A 19,698-nucleotide genomic window follows, 5' to 3' on the forward strand; every position below is an offset into this window, starting at 1 on the left:
TGACTACTAGTGAGGTTTATTTAAAATAAACAAAGGTCTTAGGCTTCTGGTAACAGTATTTTTTTTTAAAAAAATGTTATTTGTAGCATGAATCTTAAAAGTTCTTATTAATAAAATCAAACCCGAGGCCAGTTATTGGGGTCAATGCTGGTAGATCAGAGAGACAGAACAAGCCACAGCTATCTCACCTGGCCAGATCCTCAGCTGGTCTTGTTTCCTCAGACTGGAAGCTTCTGTGTCCTCATCCAGAATGAATCTCAGCTGAACTGTGCTGCTTGAAAGCCTGAAGCTTAACCAGCCACATGCTTAACCAGCCAAATGCTGCTAGTTTCTGGTCCTCATGCCTTATATATCTTTCTGCTTTCTACCACCACTCTCTGGGCTTAAAGGCTGGCTTTCTGGGATTAAAGGCGTGTGTCACCATGCTTGGCTTTTTCCAATGTGGCCTTGAACTCAGAGATCCAGAGGGATTTCTATCTCTGGAATGCTAGGATTAAAGGTGTGTGCTATCACTGCCTAACTAGTGGCTTTTCTGTTCTCTGACCCCAGATAAGTTTATTAAGGTACATGATATTTTGGGGAACACAATACCACCACATTTCCTCTCTTTTTGTCTAAAATTAAAGAAAGCTTGTGACTAATACAAGAAAAACTATCCAATAAGTATATACAATATATACAGCCAAAACTTACATTAATGATGTCTAGTCCATTAACATTTGACAGATTCAGATGAAAACTCCATTATATATATTAACAATGTCCAGTCCAGTAACATCTGATAAACTCAGACCAAAAAATTTTCATTACTTATCTTATTTAAAACAAGTAGTTCTTTTTTAAAAGTAGATTCCATAATCTCCCTTTTTATCTTATCATATCCATATTCTTTTTTCTTTCATAATACATTCAGTAGTCTACCTTTTGTCATTTTTATATCTTCCCCTTTTCTTCAGTGTAGATTCAATGATCTACCTATTTATCCTATTATTTCTTTATCTTTTTTCTCAGAGTAGATTCGATGATCTATCTCATATCTATATTCTCTTTTTCTTTTTGCTTTCTAGGAGTGAAGATATCTTTAGGGAATCTTGAAAAGAAAAAATTTAATTGTCAAGTCCTGTATCATTTGTCCAGTCTCTGCATAAAAGGAAAGTTCAGGGCTTGTCACAAGTCCTTGTTCGAGTAGTCTGTCAGGCTGGATCATCTCAGCTAGCCATCTCGAAATTGTCCTGACCAGTTTCTAGTCCAAAGTCGATCTTTCCGTGGTGTTAATCAGCTTAATGGCTTTACCATAGTCCTTGTAGAATCACCATTGTGGAGTCCTGTCGTCTTTTTGAAGATTTCAAAGTCACTGTTAGGCGTGGTCATGGTTCACTGCAGACTTTTTTTTTTTTTTTTTTTTTTTTTTTTTTTTTTTGGTGCCTCCTCTGTGGTTTGGAGCAATCACAGTCTGATAAATGTCTGTCTCTCGGAACCATGAACATTCTCCCCTAGAACAGAAAATCTTCACAGCAATTTCTCCCCACCATTTGTCTTGCCAAACTTTTCCAAACTGACCTTTGCTTTCTTGTAACACGATGGTCCTGGCAATTCTTCTCTGAACCAGCAGCAGTAAACCCTTTGTTCCAAGTAACAGCATCACCGCAGTCACCAACATGATGAGAAGGAGCTGGCAATGTGGAGCAGTAGCCACTGCTTCCATGGTCCCACCACTGTTTGTGGTTCAGTCCGGGCCAAAGCTCCTCCCAAGCCTCCTAGGCCGGCCTCAAACTCGGGATCCTACTGCCTCTGTCTCCTTCAGCAAATCCTACCGGCGTGCGCCACCACAACCAACTGAGTGTAGCTTGGGCCTGAGCTGGTTCTCACAAGGCCACAGGCAAACAGTTTTTTCATGAATTCGTAACACGAACGTTGGGCGCCAGATATTGATGTAACCAACCATCTTATTAAATAAGAAACACAGAAACAATGTAAAAGAGAAAGCCGAGAGGTCAGAGCTCAGAGCTAAAATCTCACCCTTCCACCTGCGGTGTCCCAGCTTCCCGAAAGAGACCTATTTCCTGTCTGTTCGTCTATTTATAGTATTTTGTTCTGCCTTCTCATTGGTTGTAAACCCAAACACGTGACTGCCTCGTCACTGAATGTACAGCCCCCTAGGTCTTAAAGGTATATGTCTCCAATGCTGGCTGTATCCCTGAACACACAGAGATCTATGGGATTGAAGGCGTGTGCCACCACCGCCACACTCTGGCTATGGCTCCAATAGCTCTGACCCCCGGACAACTTTATTTATTAACATACAATCAAAATCACATTTCAGTACAATTAGATTACCACCACAGTTATTCAATAATTTTTTTTTTCTAAATGGATGAAAAATTTACTATAATTGCCTTATTATTTTTCCTTGTGTTCTACCTGGAAACACATGTATTCCAACATGGCCTAAAAAGCTCAACCTTGCATGTACAGTTTCTAAACACTGCATCTGAGATATCACCTTAATATAAGGCTGTCTTCGTTGGTGTTTCTATTGCTGTAAAGAGACACATGACCACTGCAACTCTTTGGTTTTTCAAGACAGGGTTTTTCTGTGTAGTTTTGGTGCCTGTCCTGGATCTCGCTCTGTAGACCAGGCTGGCCTTGAACTCACAGAGATCTGCCTGCCTCTGCCTCCCAAGTGCTGAGATTAAAGGTGTGTACCACCACCGCCCAGCATCACTGCAGCTCTTATAAAGAAAACATTCAATTGGGGTGGCTTACAGTTCAGAGGTTCAGTCCATCATCATCATGGTGGGGAGCATGGCAGTGTGCAGACAGACATGGTGCTGGCTACCTCTTGATATGCAGCAACAGGAAGTCAACTGAGACACTGGGTGGTATCCTCAGCATAGGAAACCTCAGAGCCCACTTCCTCCAACAAGGCCATAGCCACTTCAGTAAAGCCATACTCACATCTCCCAATAGTGCTCCTCCCTAGGAGATTATGGGGGCCATTGAATTCAGACTACCACAAAGGCTTTTGAACTACCAACAAAGTCTTACAGTAAAGCCTTTAACCTCCAATTTTGGGTTATTTAGGGCCTCAAATATATAGATAGTTGCTCATCTATCTTCTGAATAGTAAAGCAACTTGGGTGTAGTGTATAGTATAATTTAGTCTGATGTCTGTAAAATACTCTAGCCAGGTTGGTGTCACACTTGCCAACCTGGCACTCAGGAGGCAGAGGTCAGAGAGCAGCTGCAGGCATGAAGCCAGCCTGGTCTACCCAGTGAGTTCCAGGCCAACCAAGGCTCCAGAGTGAGACCGTGACTGAAATGAACAGGAAAATCACACCCTGACTTGAAATCTGGATGTATTTCTACCTTAAATGACTATATTGGGTCATTAAAGTCTGTTTGGAGAATCACAATAGTAGAATGCAAAATTGTAGCTAAGTCTCCTTTTGAGAAGCTGACCTTGTGATGTCTCTTTTTCAGAAGCTGATAAAATACCAGTAATGCGTGGACAGTGGTTTATTGATGGGACTTGGCAGCCTCTAGAAGAAGAAGAAAGTAATTTAATTGAGCAAGAACATCTCAGTTGTTTTAGAGGTCAGCAGATGCAAGAAAACTTTGATATTGAAGTGTCAAAACCCATAGATGGAAAAGATGGTAAGATGACCACTTAATACATTTAATACGTTCTGTAAAAGTAAGTAAGCAATTGATGATTCTAGAGTAGTTGGTAAGTTTGGTAACAGTAACTCAGGAGGGGTTAGAATGTATTAAATTTGACATTATTTGAGGTGCTAGGGGTCAGGCCTTATGCATACTAGGCAAGTGTTCTGCCCCTAAACTATATCCCCCAGCTCTAAATTTGGTTTTTTAAAATACTTTACTATTCTAGAAGTTAAAGTTACTATGAATATCTGGATTATTTTACTTAGTACATAGGTTTTATTACATGGTATTAACAAAATATATAATATTGGTACAAATTGTTTATATTATACTCCAAGTTAGTCATTTAGGGTAATTTGAGTTATCACTGAAAATAGAACTTATTTTAAAAAAATCCTTGCTGTTATATTAAAAAAGCACTTTTATTAGTATTTTAATATTGATTCTTTTCATGAGTTTTAAAAGTCAGCATTGCTTTTATGTATCTTTTAACTCTCTTTGGAAGCTAAATAGAAGTTTTTAATTTAAAACATTATTCTTTTTAGAGTTCCTTACTCAGCAAGTAAATATGTTTCAACAGTTAGAATGTTATATAATAGCCAAGGTTGCCATGTTTTCAGTATGTGTCTGAATCTTGAATAAACCTCAAAATATGTGGTAAAGTTAAAAATCCTTCTATTATTCCATTTAATGCAGGCAGTGGGATCAACTATTCTGGTGAGTACAATGTCCAGGTAGCTTAGACTATATAGATACTTAGAGTGTTTCTTCCTATGTGCTTGCCTTTGTTTGGGAGGCTTTTGGCAAGCCCTGCTGAACTCAGAGTCATCCTTTTCCTTTCCCCATAAAACCTCTCTAAAGGCAAGAAGCCCAGTATTGATCAGGTAATTCACAGAATGTAGTTCTTCACTGTCTTCAGACCTCGATCCAGTTTCTTCTCTTGTGGTCCATTGTTTTCCTCTCTGCTTCTGTTCTTAACTGTCTGTCATGTCACTGAACACACACAAGCACATACATTGGTCACAAGAAAAGAAGCTGCAACACTCACTGCCTTAGCTCCTGTGTCTGCTCAGTTAAGTCTGGGTAACTGATACATTTCCAGTGAGATCTATCATTATGTGATGCTTTACAATCGGCAGATACCATACTCTGAGTTTTAAATACATTATCTCACTTTATTAATTTGTAGACTCAAGTATATCCTTATTTTGCTGTAGATTTAGGCTAAAGGTTTTACCCGTCAGCGTAGACAAAGTGGTTCTCTGTAAGAGCTGTGGCTGCCCATGCCTGCAGCTAAGGTTTTAATAACTAGAGAAATAGTATTGCTCTCTTGTGCAGCAGGAATTGAAAATGTATCTTTGATTTGAAGTTAAGGAATGAAATCTCTTACCACTATGACCAGAATCACCACAAACCTACTTCAGTGTGTGAATGACAGAAACTTCGACATAAAACATTGCTATTAGAGAAAGTGCAGTTTGGGAACTGTTTTCTTCCTTAAGTTTTCTACCTCAAAAATAGCAATTCTTGTAACAAACATAGTTTTTGTCACCCCAGTTCCTTACTGTTAGTGCTTGAAAGCCCCGGGGCTTGGAGGAAGGGCAGGGAACATGCAAACTAGGAGGAAGTCGTCCCCTTCCTCATACGTTCTTCCCCTTTTGTGGAGTTTCGTCTGTCATCCCTGCATCTCACTGGTTTAGAATCATATTCACAATAAATTAATTTTCATGTCAACTCTATATTCTGCTCCCTTTCTAAATATTAAATGTAACAAATACTTCAGTCTTCTGCAAAGTGCCCAAACTTAGTATTCATAAGAACACAGTTTATGCTGGACAGTGGTGGCACATGCCTTATTCCCAGTACTTGGGAGGCAGAGACAGTTAGATCTCTGTGAGTTCAAGGCCAGCCTGGTCTACAGTGTGAGTTCTGGGACTGCTGGGTCTACACAGAGAAATCCTGTTTGTGGGGTTAAAAAAAAAAAAAAAGAACACAGTTTATTTGTAAGAGTGGGTTTTTCTGTGTGTGTGTTGGAGGGGGTCAATCTCAACTAGTGTAACAATATTGTTTGGTATCTTTAAGGATCCACATGAAATTCTAATTAGAAATAACATGTTCATCTGGGCGTGGTGGTACACACCTTTAATCCCAGCCCTCCTGGGTTCAAAGTCAGCCTTGTCTACATAGCTAGTTCCAGGATAATCAGGGCTATATCACAAAAGGAGAGAAAAAGAGCGGAAAGAATAACAGAAATAATGCATTACATTGTCATAATTTTAAAATGATTCCTTGACATTCATTAGAAGAAATGTTTATTTATATATGTGTTTTATTTATTTATTTAGTCTTTTAAGACAGGGTCCCTCTGTGTAGCCCTTGTAGACTAGGCTGGCCTTGAACTCACAGAGATCCACCTGCCTCTGCCTCAGGTAATGGGTTTAAAGGTATGTGCCACCACTGCCTCACAAATCTGTTTTTGTTTTTTTGGTTTTTTTTGAAACGGTGTCATGTAGTCCCAGTTGGCCTTGACTTCTCCATGTGATTGTGTGACCTCTTAACCTCTAACCACCCAAGCGTTAAGATTACAAGCATATACCACCACTCTGGTTTGTGATGAGATTGTTAGTTGCATTGTGATATATAGATAAAGATTTATCATATTGTTAGTTCAATAATTTTCAGTCCTTTCATCTATTATTTGGTATTATGATAAATATATACTCAGAGGTTAAGGTGTGACACTTAACGTTGAAGATCATGGGAAATTTGGTAGTGTATTTTACAGTGATATTATAGAAACAACATTTACCCTCCAAAAAGCCACCATTTAGGGGAAAATAACTCAAACTTAAAACATATACTCCATCTTTCTAAACTTCTGAAATTTTCTATTTCAATCTTTTTGGTGTGAAAAATACCCTTTTCAACTAAATATTTTCATGTGGTAATAAAGCTTTGGCTCTTCCTTTAGAAAGATTGTCAATGCCTCCCGGTTCTGCTAGGCACTTTTGTGGGAGAAATATAAGGCAGCCACCCACAGAGTGTTCAGTGTATCTTAGAGAGGAGAGAGCCAGCAGATAGTGAGCAGATTGAGTGCAAAGTGGCACAGCGGACAGTGGATCCAGACAGTTCGGAAGAAAGTGCCATGGAGTTATTAACAGGCTGTCTGAAGAGTCTCGTGCAATAAATACAAATGTTTAAAAATACTAGAAGCAGGAACTCTTCCAGTATTTTATGGAATCCCAAAGAAACGAAGTTCTTGCCTTCAGGAGCATTAAAATAAGATATAACTTCCCACTTTTTTGACCATGTCTGTTTAGTGTAAGTGTTGCCACAGATGGATTGGATATGTTTTAAGTTTTTACCTCCTTTAGATTTTCATACTAATCTGAAGATAAACATTGAGCTAGATTGATGGAAGTCTGGTATAACTATCCAAATAAAGATAACCTGCTTTGTCACCTAGGTCCTTGAAACTTAATTCTCTGAGAACTAAAATGAAAATACTCTCCTACCTCATCTAATAGCCAGGACGGGTAAATTATCTGTGTGTGTGTGGCTGAGTGTATTTATGTGTACCACCTGTGTGCCCAGCAGGGTTAGAAGAGGCTGCCATGTGGGTGCTGGGAACCGAACTCAGGTCCTCTGCAAGAGCAGTAAGCACTCTCAACCACTGGGCCTGCTCTCCAACCCCAAGGCTAGGAATTTTTATCTAACACAGTAACTAATCTGAGCCCATCCATTTACTTAAGATGACTAATATATATAAAATTGTGCCTTCAAATTAGTAATTCTTGCCAGGTAGTGGTGGCACCCACCTTTAATCCCAGCATTCAGGAGGCAGGAACAGGTGGATCTCTGAGTTTGAGGTCAGCCTGGTCTGCAGAGCAAATTCCCGGGCTACACAGAAAAACTACTGAGACAGGCTACCCTGTCTCACAAAACAAAACAAAAAAAATACATTTAGTGCTCAATTGTTGTTTCATTCCCTTACAGTTTATCCAAGCAAATACAGTAGTTTTTAAAAGCTGGCCTAAATGTATCAATATTGTGTATCACTCTGGCCACAAACTGCACAACCTCGATTTTGTAGTAAAAGAAACATGAGACAAACAAGCTTAGGGCTCGTCTACCACATCACAAATAGATGTTCCTGCTATGTTCAGACCTCACCACCTGGTCTTCTGGATGGGGTCCTAGAACAGAAAACCCAAGAGTTTGAGGATAGCCTGGTCCAGGCCAGCCAGGGCTACAGAGTGAGACCCTTTCGAGAGGCGGGGGAGAGAGAGGGAGGGAGGGAGAGAGAGAGAGAGAGAGAGAGAGAGAGAGAGAGAGAGAGAGAGGAGAGAGGAGAGAGAGGGAGGAGAGAGAGAGAGATAGAGGGGAGGGGAGGGGAGAGGGGAGAGAAGAGAGAGAGAGAGAGAGAGAGAGAGAGAGAGAGAGAGAGAGAGAGGGGAGGGGAGGGGAGAGGGGAGAGAAGAGAGAGAGAGAGAGAGAGAGAGAGAGAGAGAGAGAGAAGAGAAGAGAAGAGAAGAGAAGAGAAGAGAAGAGAAGAGAAGAGAAGAGAAGAGAGAGGAGGTATGAAGTGGAGGTGTTACGGCCCCTGAACCAGCTTTCTCCTCTGTCTCTGGTGACCGAAGATTCCCATCTTCTAGTTTGGGGTTGTGACTTTATGATTTAATTTTTTTATCAGTTGTTCAAATTAATTTACCTGAGGTCCAAGAAAGAGTGCTAGAGTTTGGTTGTACTTAGCAAGTTTGAGATGCACAAGGCTACCTGCTTTCCCTGAGAGAAAGAATTTTCCAGATCAGTGCTAGGCATCATGGGACATATCTGGACTCTGATTGCTTGGAAGGAAACAACAAGGGATCGTTTGAGGCAGCCTGGGCAAGTGCTGTCTAAAAGAAGAGTACTGGTTTTCCAGACAGTTGGCTTTCATAAAGGAAAAAGTAGTTGTGTACCTCTCTTGTAGGAATTATTACTCTATTCATGTTTTTTTGATAAACTACTGTATTCAGAGTTACATGGTGAAGAAAGTTTCTTGAAAGGTTAATTAGTAAGGAAATGATTCTAAATAATTTAACATTTCAGTCTTTTTTCATTACCGAACAAGATGTTTAATATGTAAACATCTTATTTAATGCTATCAACTTATACCTTCAGTTGTACTGGGAATATATGAATACTTTTGTAATAGTACATAGGAACTACTAAACTTTATTTTTAACAAAATGTATTTTAACAAAAGGAAATAGAACTGCCTAGAACCTAAGCCTCCTTTACCTGTGAGTGATCTCTAGTTTGTAAAGGGTTTTTTTTGTGAAAAATAATACCTGTAATTCTGTGTTTGGGCTTCAAAGAATTAAGCTCTGTAGCAAATGATTTTTAAATGAAAATAAGATGTAAAGGTAAAGAACCATAACCATTTAATTTTATAAAAATGTTTTAAATAAGTACAATTTTCTGTTGGGAGCAAAAAGCTTTGTAATGATGTTTGTTTATCTTTGTAGAGTTAAGTTGTTGTTTTTAAAAGGCAAGAATTCGTCATTGTGTCTGACCAGCTTTCTGAAAGTGCTTACAAAATTTTATAGTGTCAGGTGGCCTATATGTGTCCTGAGAGCTCTTTTGGGTAAATGTGGGATTTGGTTCAGATTTGTTTTACCACTGAACCGACAAAATCTAGTCTTTGTTTCTTTATGGAGTGAATTACAAGTTTATATTGGTCTGACCCCTTAGCTGTATTAGCAGCTTTCCTAGTTTATTTGGTTTAACGCCTTTGCTGGCCTAAGTACACCTCTGCTCCTGACTGCCCAGAAGGCACACGAAAGAACGTGGGCAGGAAGAAGCCTACGTCTGTGTCCTTTTCCCCGTGTCAGAGGCGTCCTATAGTTCTGCTGTCATCCAGCTTTTAGCCCTAGTTTATAGTCCTAAAGCCATCTAATTGCATGTAGGTGTAGTCATTGAATGTGTAGCTGTAGTTGTTAATGCTTTGTAAGAATTTCCCCAAAACCTTTATTGCATGAATATTTGCATATACTTCAATTGTATATACAACAGAAATTAAAGATTTTTTTTTTCATTTGAGCAGTATTTAACCTTTGAATGTCAAATTCATGTAGAAGGGAGGGAGGGTGAAAATTAAATGTATTAAAACATAAATTTTAGCTAAATCATAAAAATTTGATAATTACCTGACGTAGTTAAACTGATCTTTAAAATTTAGTTTCAAGTATACTAAATAATTACTTAAATATAAGGAATGTTATCAGCAGTATATAACTAGCAGATTCGACAAGGAACATGTTGGCTTTAAGGTTATCTACTGATTCGTCAAATCTCCAGTCTGTGCCTGGCTTTTCTCTGCTGTCTGCTTAATGCCTACAAGACAGCACAGCGTATGTTTTTCTAATGAGATTATTTTTGTTATGTTATCATTAATCTTTCCAAAAGGGATAGTTGAAAGTTGAGCCTCCAATATGATTTTCTTAGAAAATTTTTCACTTTTAAGTCTTTTAACAACTTCCTCAGTTGAGATAGGAAGCCTTGCTTTTAAAGAATCTTAAAGCCATCATACCTTAGTGTGGAGAGCATTCAGTGGACTCTATACTGTGGTATCTCAGGGGAGCTGAATTAGCTGTTTAAAATATGGTTGTATTCTCAAATTGTGTATCACTTCTTGGCTGTGTCATCACAAATAAAGATAAAGATTTATAATAGATTATAAATCTCTTAGCATTCAAAAATGCCATGCATTTCTTGTAGCTATGCGAAGGAATTAAATAATGATCATGTAATTGTCTGTCACCGATAAATTTAGATATTATTTGCCTTTGTTCCTTTCAATACAAGTAGAGCATATATTTGACAGACATTAAACTAATTTTTGTTTTACCAATTTTTAGCTAGAAATTGTATTTTAAAAAGCATTTAGAATAATGTTTGTCAAATGTAGTTTTTAAAAGTTAAGACTAAAAGGAAAAGGCTAAATAGAAAAACTCACTTAAATGTACTTTGAAGCTCAGTGTTTTTGCTTTCTTAGTTGTCTACCACCTCCCTCCCTTCACCCTCCCTTCTCTGTTCAAATGGAGAGGATATAAGGAGAGTACAGATGCCACAGGTCTTAAGCGAAAGCGTTCCCAAGGTACAGTAACCGTAGTTTCTCTGTGTAGCTCACACCGGCTGTAGTTCAGTTGTGCTTAAAGCTTAGAAGTACTAGTTTTTTCTTAAAATGTCTCTGTTGCGCTGTTTGGCTTAGTTTTACAGTATTATACGTATATATAAAAACTATTCCATTAAGATGTTTGAATATTAGGATGTTCCACTTTAAGACAATATATAAATGATTTGCAGAGGAACAAACTTTGGCTAGATTTATACTTTTCTCTAAATATTTGATCATATAGTTTCAGTCTTTTAAACATACGGAGCTCAGAACTATATTAACAATAATTTGTTTTGTAAATGGTTATTAAGCCCTTGCAAAAGTTATTAAACTCTTTTAATTTATGAAAAGCTTTTAAATTAAAAATCTGAGCCTATGGTTGCATTGTATGGAACTAAAGCTGTTTGTGTGTGTTGTGTTAATTGAATCTTAGTCCTGTGAGAGATACATTCACGCAACACACACACACGTACACACGTACACATATGTACAAGTCATTAACATATCCTGAGAGGTAAGTAAAATATAATTGGTTTTCATCAAACTAAGGTATTTGTTAATTTAAGAAGTAGATTTTCTTGTAATGTGCCATGTCTTCTCATGGGGAACACACTACTTCAGCATGTCTTACAGTCTTGACCAGGACTGTACCGTCTTACATAGAATGAATGTATTCTTAATTCTTAAAACAACTCATCTTTAGGTAAAACAGGTGTACCCTGCCAATCACTAGTTTTTGAGCAAATCAGCCTCTTTTTTGTTTCGCATTGAGTGAAATTTTTCATATCTTAATATTTTTAGTAAAATCAACAGGAGGAGAAGAACTTAAGTTTCTATGTCAGAGCTATTGAAAACTTTTAAATAGGTGTGTACCCCTCAGAAAGAGGAGTCATATCCCCCTGGGGATGCAACTCCTTCATAATCAAAAGCCAGTTCACCTATATCCAAGAGCTCAATAACATGCCAGTCACTCTTCTGCTCCTCGTGATGTTGCCGATCTTTTTTATAAAGGTCTGTGTATTGCTTATGTGACACATGGTTTTAATGAAATTTTCTCTACTGAACTAAAGCACATGGTAATAGTGATTCAGAAACCTGAGTGTTAGGATTTTCTACACAAAGAAAAATCTGTCTTGGAGAACTTGAAATTCCTCTCTTTTGTACAACAGCTGTTCATAGTTTCAAACTGAGTCGGAATCATGTGGATTGGCACAGCATGGATGAGGTGTATCTCTACAGTGATGCCACGACGTCCAAGATCGCAAGGACTGTAACCCAGAAACTGGGGTTTTCTAAAGGTATTGTGACACGTCACTGCGCGTTCTCAAAAGTATATAATTCATATTCCGTTTTTAATGTATTTTTAAGTAGAAGTTAAATTCAGTGACAAGAACCCTGTTGAGCAAAACTTACTAACTCTTAACTATGTGAAAGCAGTCTACCTCGAGACAGTGAAACCTGAACATGGCACTTGGTACATGGCATAAAGGAAGGGGAGGCTGGAAGTGTCTTCAGGGACAGTGGGTTTGGGGACTGGAATTGTTGGGACAGAAGCCATATTGTCATAGATTCATTTTCAGTGGAGGAGGGAAGAGTGGTTGTGGGAAAAACAACGCAACTCTTGTAGAATTTTGCTAAAGGAATTGTTTCTTGGCCTTTTACAGTTTAAAGTTGTTTTTGTTGTTGTTGTTTATTTATTTATTTATTCTAGGAATTTTTTTAGGCGGGGGTTGGGGGAGGGTTTTGAGACAGGGTTTCTCTGTGTAATAGCCTTGGCTGTCCTGGAACTCACTCTGTAGATTGAGGCTGGCCACAGCCTGCCTCTGCCTCCCGAGTGCTGAGATTAAAGATGTGCACCACCACCGCCCTGCTGAAGTAGTCTTACCAAAGAAAAAGGAAGGGTTGGGTAGATGGCTCCATAGAGAAGAAGCACTTGCCACTCAAGTGTGATGCCCTGAGTTCAAAGTCTCAGAAGCCACATAAAAGCTAGATGCATAGTATGCATCCGCAGTCCCTGCACTACTACAGCAAGACAGAGGGCTGAGACAGGATTCCGGGAAGCTCAGAGCCAGCTACCCTAGCCTAGCATCGTGCAGCAGAGAACAAGAGGCTGCTTTGTGGAAAGTAAGCCCCGAACACCTGAGGCTGTCCCCTGACCTCGCACATGCTTCCCATATATCTACTCTCTGTCTCTGTCTCTCTCTGTCTCTGTCTCTCTCTCTCTCTCTCTCACACACACACACACACACAAATTTCTTTTAAAAGAGTGTTTAGGGAAGATAGAGTATCCTCAATAAGTTTGAAAAAAAATTTTTTTTTTAAGATTTATTTATTTATTATGTATACAGTGTTCTGCCTTCATGAATGCTTGCAGGCCAGAAGAGGGCACAAGATCTCATTACGGATGGTTGTGAGCCACCATGTGGTTGCTAGGAATTGAACTCATGACCTCTGGAAGAACAGCCAATGCTCTTAACCGCTGAGCCATCCCTCCAGCCCTTGAAAATTCATTTTTAAAATCTAATAAAATGTTATGTCATTCTTTTAATTTATTTGTTATAAATGTATCTGAATATTTTATATTGTTTATAGTTGTATTCATTTTGTGGAGTACTTTTTATATCTTCAGCTCAAAACATATTGAATGTGTGTACTTTTTGACTAGCAAGCTCTCTTTGACGTTTTTTTGAAACAGGGTCTCACTATATATCCCTGGCTATTCTGGAACTCACTGTGTAGTCCAGGCTGGCCTTATACTCACAGAGATCAACCTGCCTCTACCTCCCAAGTGCTAGGATTAAAGGCGTGTGCCACCATACCTGGTGTATGTTTTAATATAGAAGTTTTTTTTTATTTTTCTATATTCTGTTTATCCTTTTATTTTCCTAATGGTTTCTGGCTTTTCTGCTGTATTCACTTCATTTTATGTCTGTCAATCAATAGATATTATCTTACAAACTTTATTTTCTCTTTCTATACCCAGTGAAATATTTTCTTAGATTCTTCTCATTACTACTTTTTCTTTCTTTGAACATATTTTACAATACAACTTCCCAAGTACTAAACTTAGCGCCATAATTTCCCTACAGCCTCCAGCAGTGGGACCAGACTTCATAGAGGTTATGTAGAGGAAGCCACACTAGAAGACAAGCCCTCGCAGACTTCTCATATCGTGTTTGTTGTGCATGGCATTGGACAGAAGATGGACCAAGGAAGAATTATAAAAAACACAGCCATGTGAGTTCTCTGCAGACAGAGTCCCAGCTCCTGCCTAAGGCAAAGCAGATCCACAGAGGTTCAACTCCATGTTTTCCTGGTGCCACCTTTTCTAATACCTTTGATATTTCTAGATGAAACCAAGAGTGACTGAATGTTGATGATATGTGACTTTTACTTCCATTGTAGGAGTGATTTAAAAAATAATAGCCTTAATTAACATATTAATTTAGGGTTGAGAGCAGGAAAAGAGCTGGTTTCAAGTTTGTTGGTTGCTCTCTGAGCCTCAGAAATTGAGAATCTTCAAAGTTGTCCAACTCTGAGAAGATTAAGAATTGTTTAAACTGACAGTTTTCAGTATAATCTGCCCACTAATTGCTCCCAGAGGAAACAACTCTAGCTTGTACACCAAAGTCAGTGGATACTTAACGTACAGGAGTTTGTTCCTCTCCTTAATTGGCAGGTACTCAGCTTTACCCTAAACCCTTGTTAGGAGCTTATTGGGATGTGGGGAGGGGGCCTTGTGTGTTTCAGAAGTTAAGTGCTGTGTTAGAGGGGTGTTGGTTAAAGTGTCCGCCTTAGATCTGGCTCTTTGCCAGTGGTCCCGACAAAGCAGAACTGATGAGGCACAGGCTCCTAATATAGTGAGAAGAAACCAGTTACTGTGGAAAGCACACTGACCAGCTTCGGAGGCTGCCAGCCAAATTCGTCATCCGTGAAGAAGGGTTGTTTGACTCCAGGAATTAGATCCTCGGTACCCTGCATGTGCAGGTGTGGAGCTTGCTACACTCTATAAGATCATCATGCCCACAGAGGCTTAAAGTAAAATCACGTTCCGCTCAAAGTTGTGGTGGTGCTGGAGACTGGGAGGCTCCCTTAGTTTTCTCAATCCCTTGTTTTCTTTTACAGACATCTCGTAGCTCTAATTCTGACTTTGTTTTATGATGATCTGTATATGACTTGGCATGATAATTATGTCCTGATGCATCCTTTGCTAAGATATCAAGGACCATGACAGTTGGTTTGCTGGCATATCCTCTGTGAGATCATTAGTAAAACAGAAGTTTAATTTCTTCAGGTACAAGTAAGGCAGAACCTAACACAAAAAGGCTGAAACCTATGGAGTCTTTCCAAACTCACTGACCTCTGCTCAGCCCCCCATCTCATACCACCTTGCAGGAGCTGTGCAGTAGAAGACTGTGTTATTGTTATTCACAATAATATCACATGGATGCAATTAGTAAACAGACTCTATAAGGGGGTGGGGGGCTGTAAATTAACAACAGTTGTGACCTATTTATCATCTGCAGTGAATGAACTACAGTATTTGGAACATAAACAAGTATAAAATGTTTTAGTGTTATTGTGAAATAGTTTTTATAGTCAGTTGGGGAAATGAGGCTGCTGAACTACATATTTGCTAAAATTAAAAATTACTTGATTGCAATACCTTAATATTGAATAGATGTTATTTTAGAAAAACATGCTATTGGGAGATAAGATGGCTAGGGACGAAGCTCAGTGGTAGAACATTTACCTCACATGTGCAAGCTATAACTCAGTGGTGAAGCAATTGCCTCGAGTATTTGGAACCCTAAGTTCAATGTTTGTATGAAGAAATCAAAAGGTGTGGTATTTGGGATTTGCTTTAAACCATGAAAGGAAGGTGTACCTGTTGAAGGGACAGCATGAGAGGATTTTTCACAGTGAACCTCTGAGTATCTTCATTATGTTGTGCTGATCAAAATCCTATCTGTAGTAGAATTCATGCAATTGGCAAAAAGAAAACTGTAAGTTCATTGATACCTTAATTTTCAAAGTAAAAAAAAAAATTGAAATTTGCATTATAAAGAGTTAAAAGGGGCAGAAAGATTGCAAGAGCCAGAGGACCAGGAAGTCTTCTGCAAGATAGTGTCTTCTAGCTATGACTGGGAAGCTACACCCATGAGACCTCAACAGTATGGCTGCCTGAACAAGACCTGAATAGTGGCACCACCGCTAGACATACCAGCATGGATGAGGAAACTCATGGGGGACCATTACTAGATGAAGAGCTACAGGCAATCAACTATTTCAGAGAGAGAAAAAAATTAGTAACCCCAGGATGAGCCCCCTCATTGGTTATCCGGTACCATGTGGTCAGACCTGAAATTATATATATGTAAGCAAGACTGAACAGACTCAGCAGATTGTATTTATATACTTATTCATTTGTATGTGTGTAACAATAATAGTTCGAAGGAAAGAGACCATGAATTGAGGGAGTAGGAGAGGCGAGCACAGGGATATGAGAGGAGCTGGAGGGAAGAGAGGGAGGGGAAAGGAAATGATGCGGTTATGTATTAATTAAAAATACAGTTGTTTAAAGGAGATGAAATGAGATGTGTGGAGATGAGCGAAAGCACGGATGTGTTCATTATGCTCTTACATCCGTGAAGAGCTGTGTCATTTAGAATATAATGTAAGTGGGAACATCTGAAGTCCCGAGTGACAGACAGGGAAGTAGCCGAGGCAAAGCTGTGCTAGTGTGACCAGCGTAGTGTCAGTCAAGGGACACAGCTGGACACAGCTGCCAGGAAATCCAGGAAGTCATTCTCAAGTGTGTCTTACGTTTATTTCTTTTTTAGGATGAGAGAGGCAGCAAGAAAAATAGAAGAGAGGCATTTTTCCAACCATGCAACACACGTTGAGTTTCTGCCTGTTGAATGGCGGTCAAAGCTTACTCTTGATGGAGGTATAGTTTGTTTTGAAATGGAATGATTTTAGCCAAAGACAAACCTTTACGAGAGTAAATATACAGATTTAGAAATATTTTATTAAGATCAAAATCTTGGCCATGTTTGATGGCATAATATGCCCTTAATCCCAACACTTATGGGTGGGAAGGATAAAGGCAGGCCGGTCTCTGTGAGTTCAAGCCTGGCTTGGTTGATACAGCAAGTTCCAGACCAGCTGAACACCCATGGACAGACACACCACAGGAACAAAATCTTTTTAGTTGTCTTAGGGCATATTCACTTTTTGTTCCAGATTCTTCAAGAACATATTTGAGGAAAAAAAGCTGATTTTAAAATTAACAAAATTGACTTGTGTCTTTGGACTGTCATGTAGACTTCACAAATAGCATGTTTGTGTGTGTGTCCTTTGTGATTTGGAGGTAGAGGAAGAAGGTCTGGGTCTGTAGGACAGTGGCAGCCTCCTTCATTACGGTGGTACACTGCCCTGGGTGCAGCCACAGAGTCTTCTGGGTCTGTGTTACTGTCTCAGTTATTAGCATATTAGGACATTAGCATAGTTATTAGAACATTATACTCCAAAATTGTATGAGCATCAAAAATTGTAATGAGCTTTTTAAGAAATAAGTATGTCTAAGTTAGGGTTTCTATTGCTGTGAAGAGACACCATGACCACAGCAACTCTTATAAAGGAAAAACATTTAATCGGGGTGGCTTACAGGTTCAGAGGTTTAATCCATTATCATCATGGTGGAACATGGCTGCAGGCAGGCAGACATGGTGCTGGAGAAGTGTCAGAGTGTCCTACATCTTGACTTGCAGGCAACAGGAAGTGGTCTCCAACACTGGGCGGTATCTTGAGCATGTATGAGACCTCAAAGCCCAACCCCCACCCCCAGCAACACAAGTCTCCAACAAGGCCACACTTCCTAATAGTGCCACTCTCTTTGGGGGCCATTGTCTTTCAAACCACTACAAAGTAGCTAAGTGCTAGTGACCAAAGGAAGATGTCTCAGCAGTAATGGTACCTGCGTAAAGTTCCATACACTAACACTATAGGCTTTTCTGACTCACCAGGTCAACTTCAGGAATGTACATTTACTAAACCTCTGAGCCTGTCATTCTGGTTAAGTTTGCATTGTCATGATACTTGTTTGTTTTTGAAACAGTCTCACCTTTGTAGCCCAGATGGCCTTGAAACTCACAATCTTCCTGCCTTAGCCTCCTGAGCCTTGGAGTCCTGGGCATCACCTACTGATGATAGTTTTGAAGGTATTAAGATAACTGAAAGAAGCCAACCAAAAAGAGTCTGTGCTTCATGCTTCCATTCATATAACTGGACAAAGCAAAACTACAGTCAGAAAGAGCCAGCCAGTGACTGCCAGAACTTAAGGAAAGGGAGGCAGAACACTGAAGTCAGGACATAACACTGTGCAAGTATTAACATTCACACTCAGCTTTCCTCTGTATACATTTCAAAGTAATAGCATGCTATAGCAAGTCTCAGTGTACTAATGGGTAGTGAAAGGATAAAAGAAAACTAATGATGTCCGTAGACTTAACTGTCTTTGCAACACAATAAGACATGAGAAAGGAATGATAGGAATAAATGTAAATCACCAGTTCTGATTTACAGGTCCCATGCTATCTGCTCAAACAAAACTATACAGAAAAGTCATTAGAACCGATCGGCTTATCAAGGTCATGACATAGAGGGTTTATGTGTAAAAATAGTTGCTTTTCTGTAGACCAGCAACAAACAGAAATAACATCAGAAAATGCAAGGCCCCAAGAAATAGCTTAAATATACAACTATAAAAAATGTGTAACTTTGCTGGGTGGTGGTGGCGCATGCCTTTAATCCCAGCACTTGGGAGGCAGAGGCAGGTGGATCTCTGTGAGTTCGAGGCCAGCCTGGTCTCCAAAGCGAGTTCCAGGAAAGGCACCAAAGCTACACAGAGAAACCCTGTCTCGAAAAAAAAAAAAAAAAAAAAAATGTGTAACTTTAAATAACTTAAATATGTATATTTAGATTTTAAAGTATAAGAACTATTAAAATTTAGGAAAACTTAAATACAAAGATGATTCTCTCAGATTAAGTGGTTGAATATTCTAGAGATGCTAACTCCCAGATTGATCTGTAGATTTTCACAGAACTTGATGAGCTGTCTGTAAAATGATTGTAGAACAGAGGGCCCGGAATAGCCAAGAAGAGAGTCGCAGTCATGTCCTCCTAAGTTGCTGGCTCAATTTCACTTCCGTAGTTGAAACACTTGAATGTTGGGACAAAGCTGGGCAGATAGACCAGTATGGCACATGCCTCGCCATCTGTACTAATGTGGAACCTGATCCACAGCAGAGCAGTATTGCAGCCCAGTGCTGGAAAGATTGTTCTTTGAATGTGCTTAGAAACTGGTTATCCTCTGGGGGAAATGATTAAAGTGATGTCTTCTTTATATCAGTAGGACCAAAGGCTTACCATGAAGGCCAACACTTTAGAAAATATTTGGGAGAATAGTTGAGGGTAGAGAGAGAATCCTAGTCTTTATCATGGTGTCTTTCAGTCTTTACTACATTGTACCAGATTACAGAATAAATCATCTGAGCCAGAGCAGTGACTTGTCCTTGAGTGAGGTCACCAGGCTCCTGGCCTCCTGTACTGTCACAGGACAGTGTTCATTCTCTGTGCTTCTATAAGCAATACAGATGCTTTGCTGCATCTCCAGTCATTTTAGTAGACTTTTCACAGTTCCACCAGCTTTGTCCTGTGTACTGAAGCACATCACTAATATGTTTGCCTTCATGTTTACTTATGCTTTGACAGTGCATGCCCATAGAGCCATTGATTCACAGAGGTGGATAGGTATGAAGCATAGGGAAAGTCTTATTTATTGTTGGTGTGTTGTCAGCAGTGCCCAG

General features: G+C 39.3%; 1 protein-coding gene across 7 annotated transcripts in view; it reads left to right on the forward strand.

Moving 5' to 3' along the window:
- Window positions 1–19,698, forward strand: part of Ddhd1 (DDHD domain containing 1) — a 74,627-nt gene that overhangs the window by 31,908 nt on the left and 23,021 nt on the right. For 2 of the 7 annotated variants that reach the window (XM_028873597.2, XM_028873600.2), the window contains exons 2-7: window positions 3,484–3,657; window positions 4,363–4,383; window positions 10,706–10,807; window positions 11,998–12,126; window positions 13,918–14,065; window positions 16,672–16,778. In XM_028873597.2, coding sequence (XP_028729430.1) covers window positions 3,484–3,657; window positions 4,363–4,383; window positions 10,706–10,807; window positions 11,998–12,126; window positions 13,918–14,065; window positions 16,672–16,778 — 681 coding nt within the window. The remainder of the gene's footprint in view (window positions 1–3,483; window positions 3,658–4,362; window positions 4,384–10,705; window positions 10,808–11,997; window positions 12,127–13,917; window positions 14,066–16,671; window positions 16,779–19,698) is intronic. The other 5 variants (XM_028873601.2, XM_028873603.2, XM_028873602.2 and 2 more) reach the window with 3 other exon arrangements.

This window comes from Peromyscus leucopus, chromosome 9 (assembly GCF_004664715.2).
Source record: "Peromyscus leucopus breed LL Stock chromosome 9, UCI_PerLeu_2.1, whole genome shotgun sequence".
Taxonomy (NCBI): Eukaryota; Metazoa; Chordata; class Mammalia; order Rodentia; family Cricetidae; genus Peromyscus; species Peromyscus leucopus.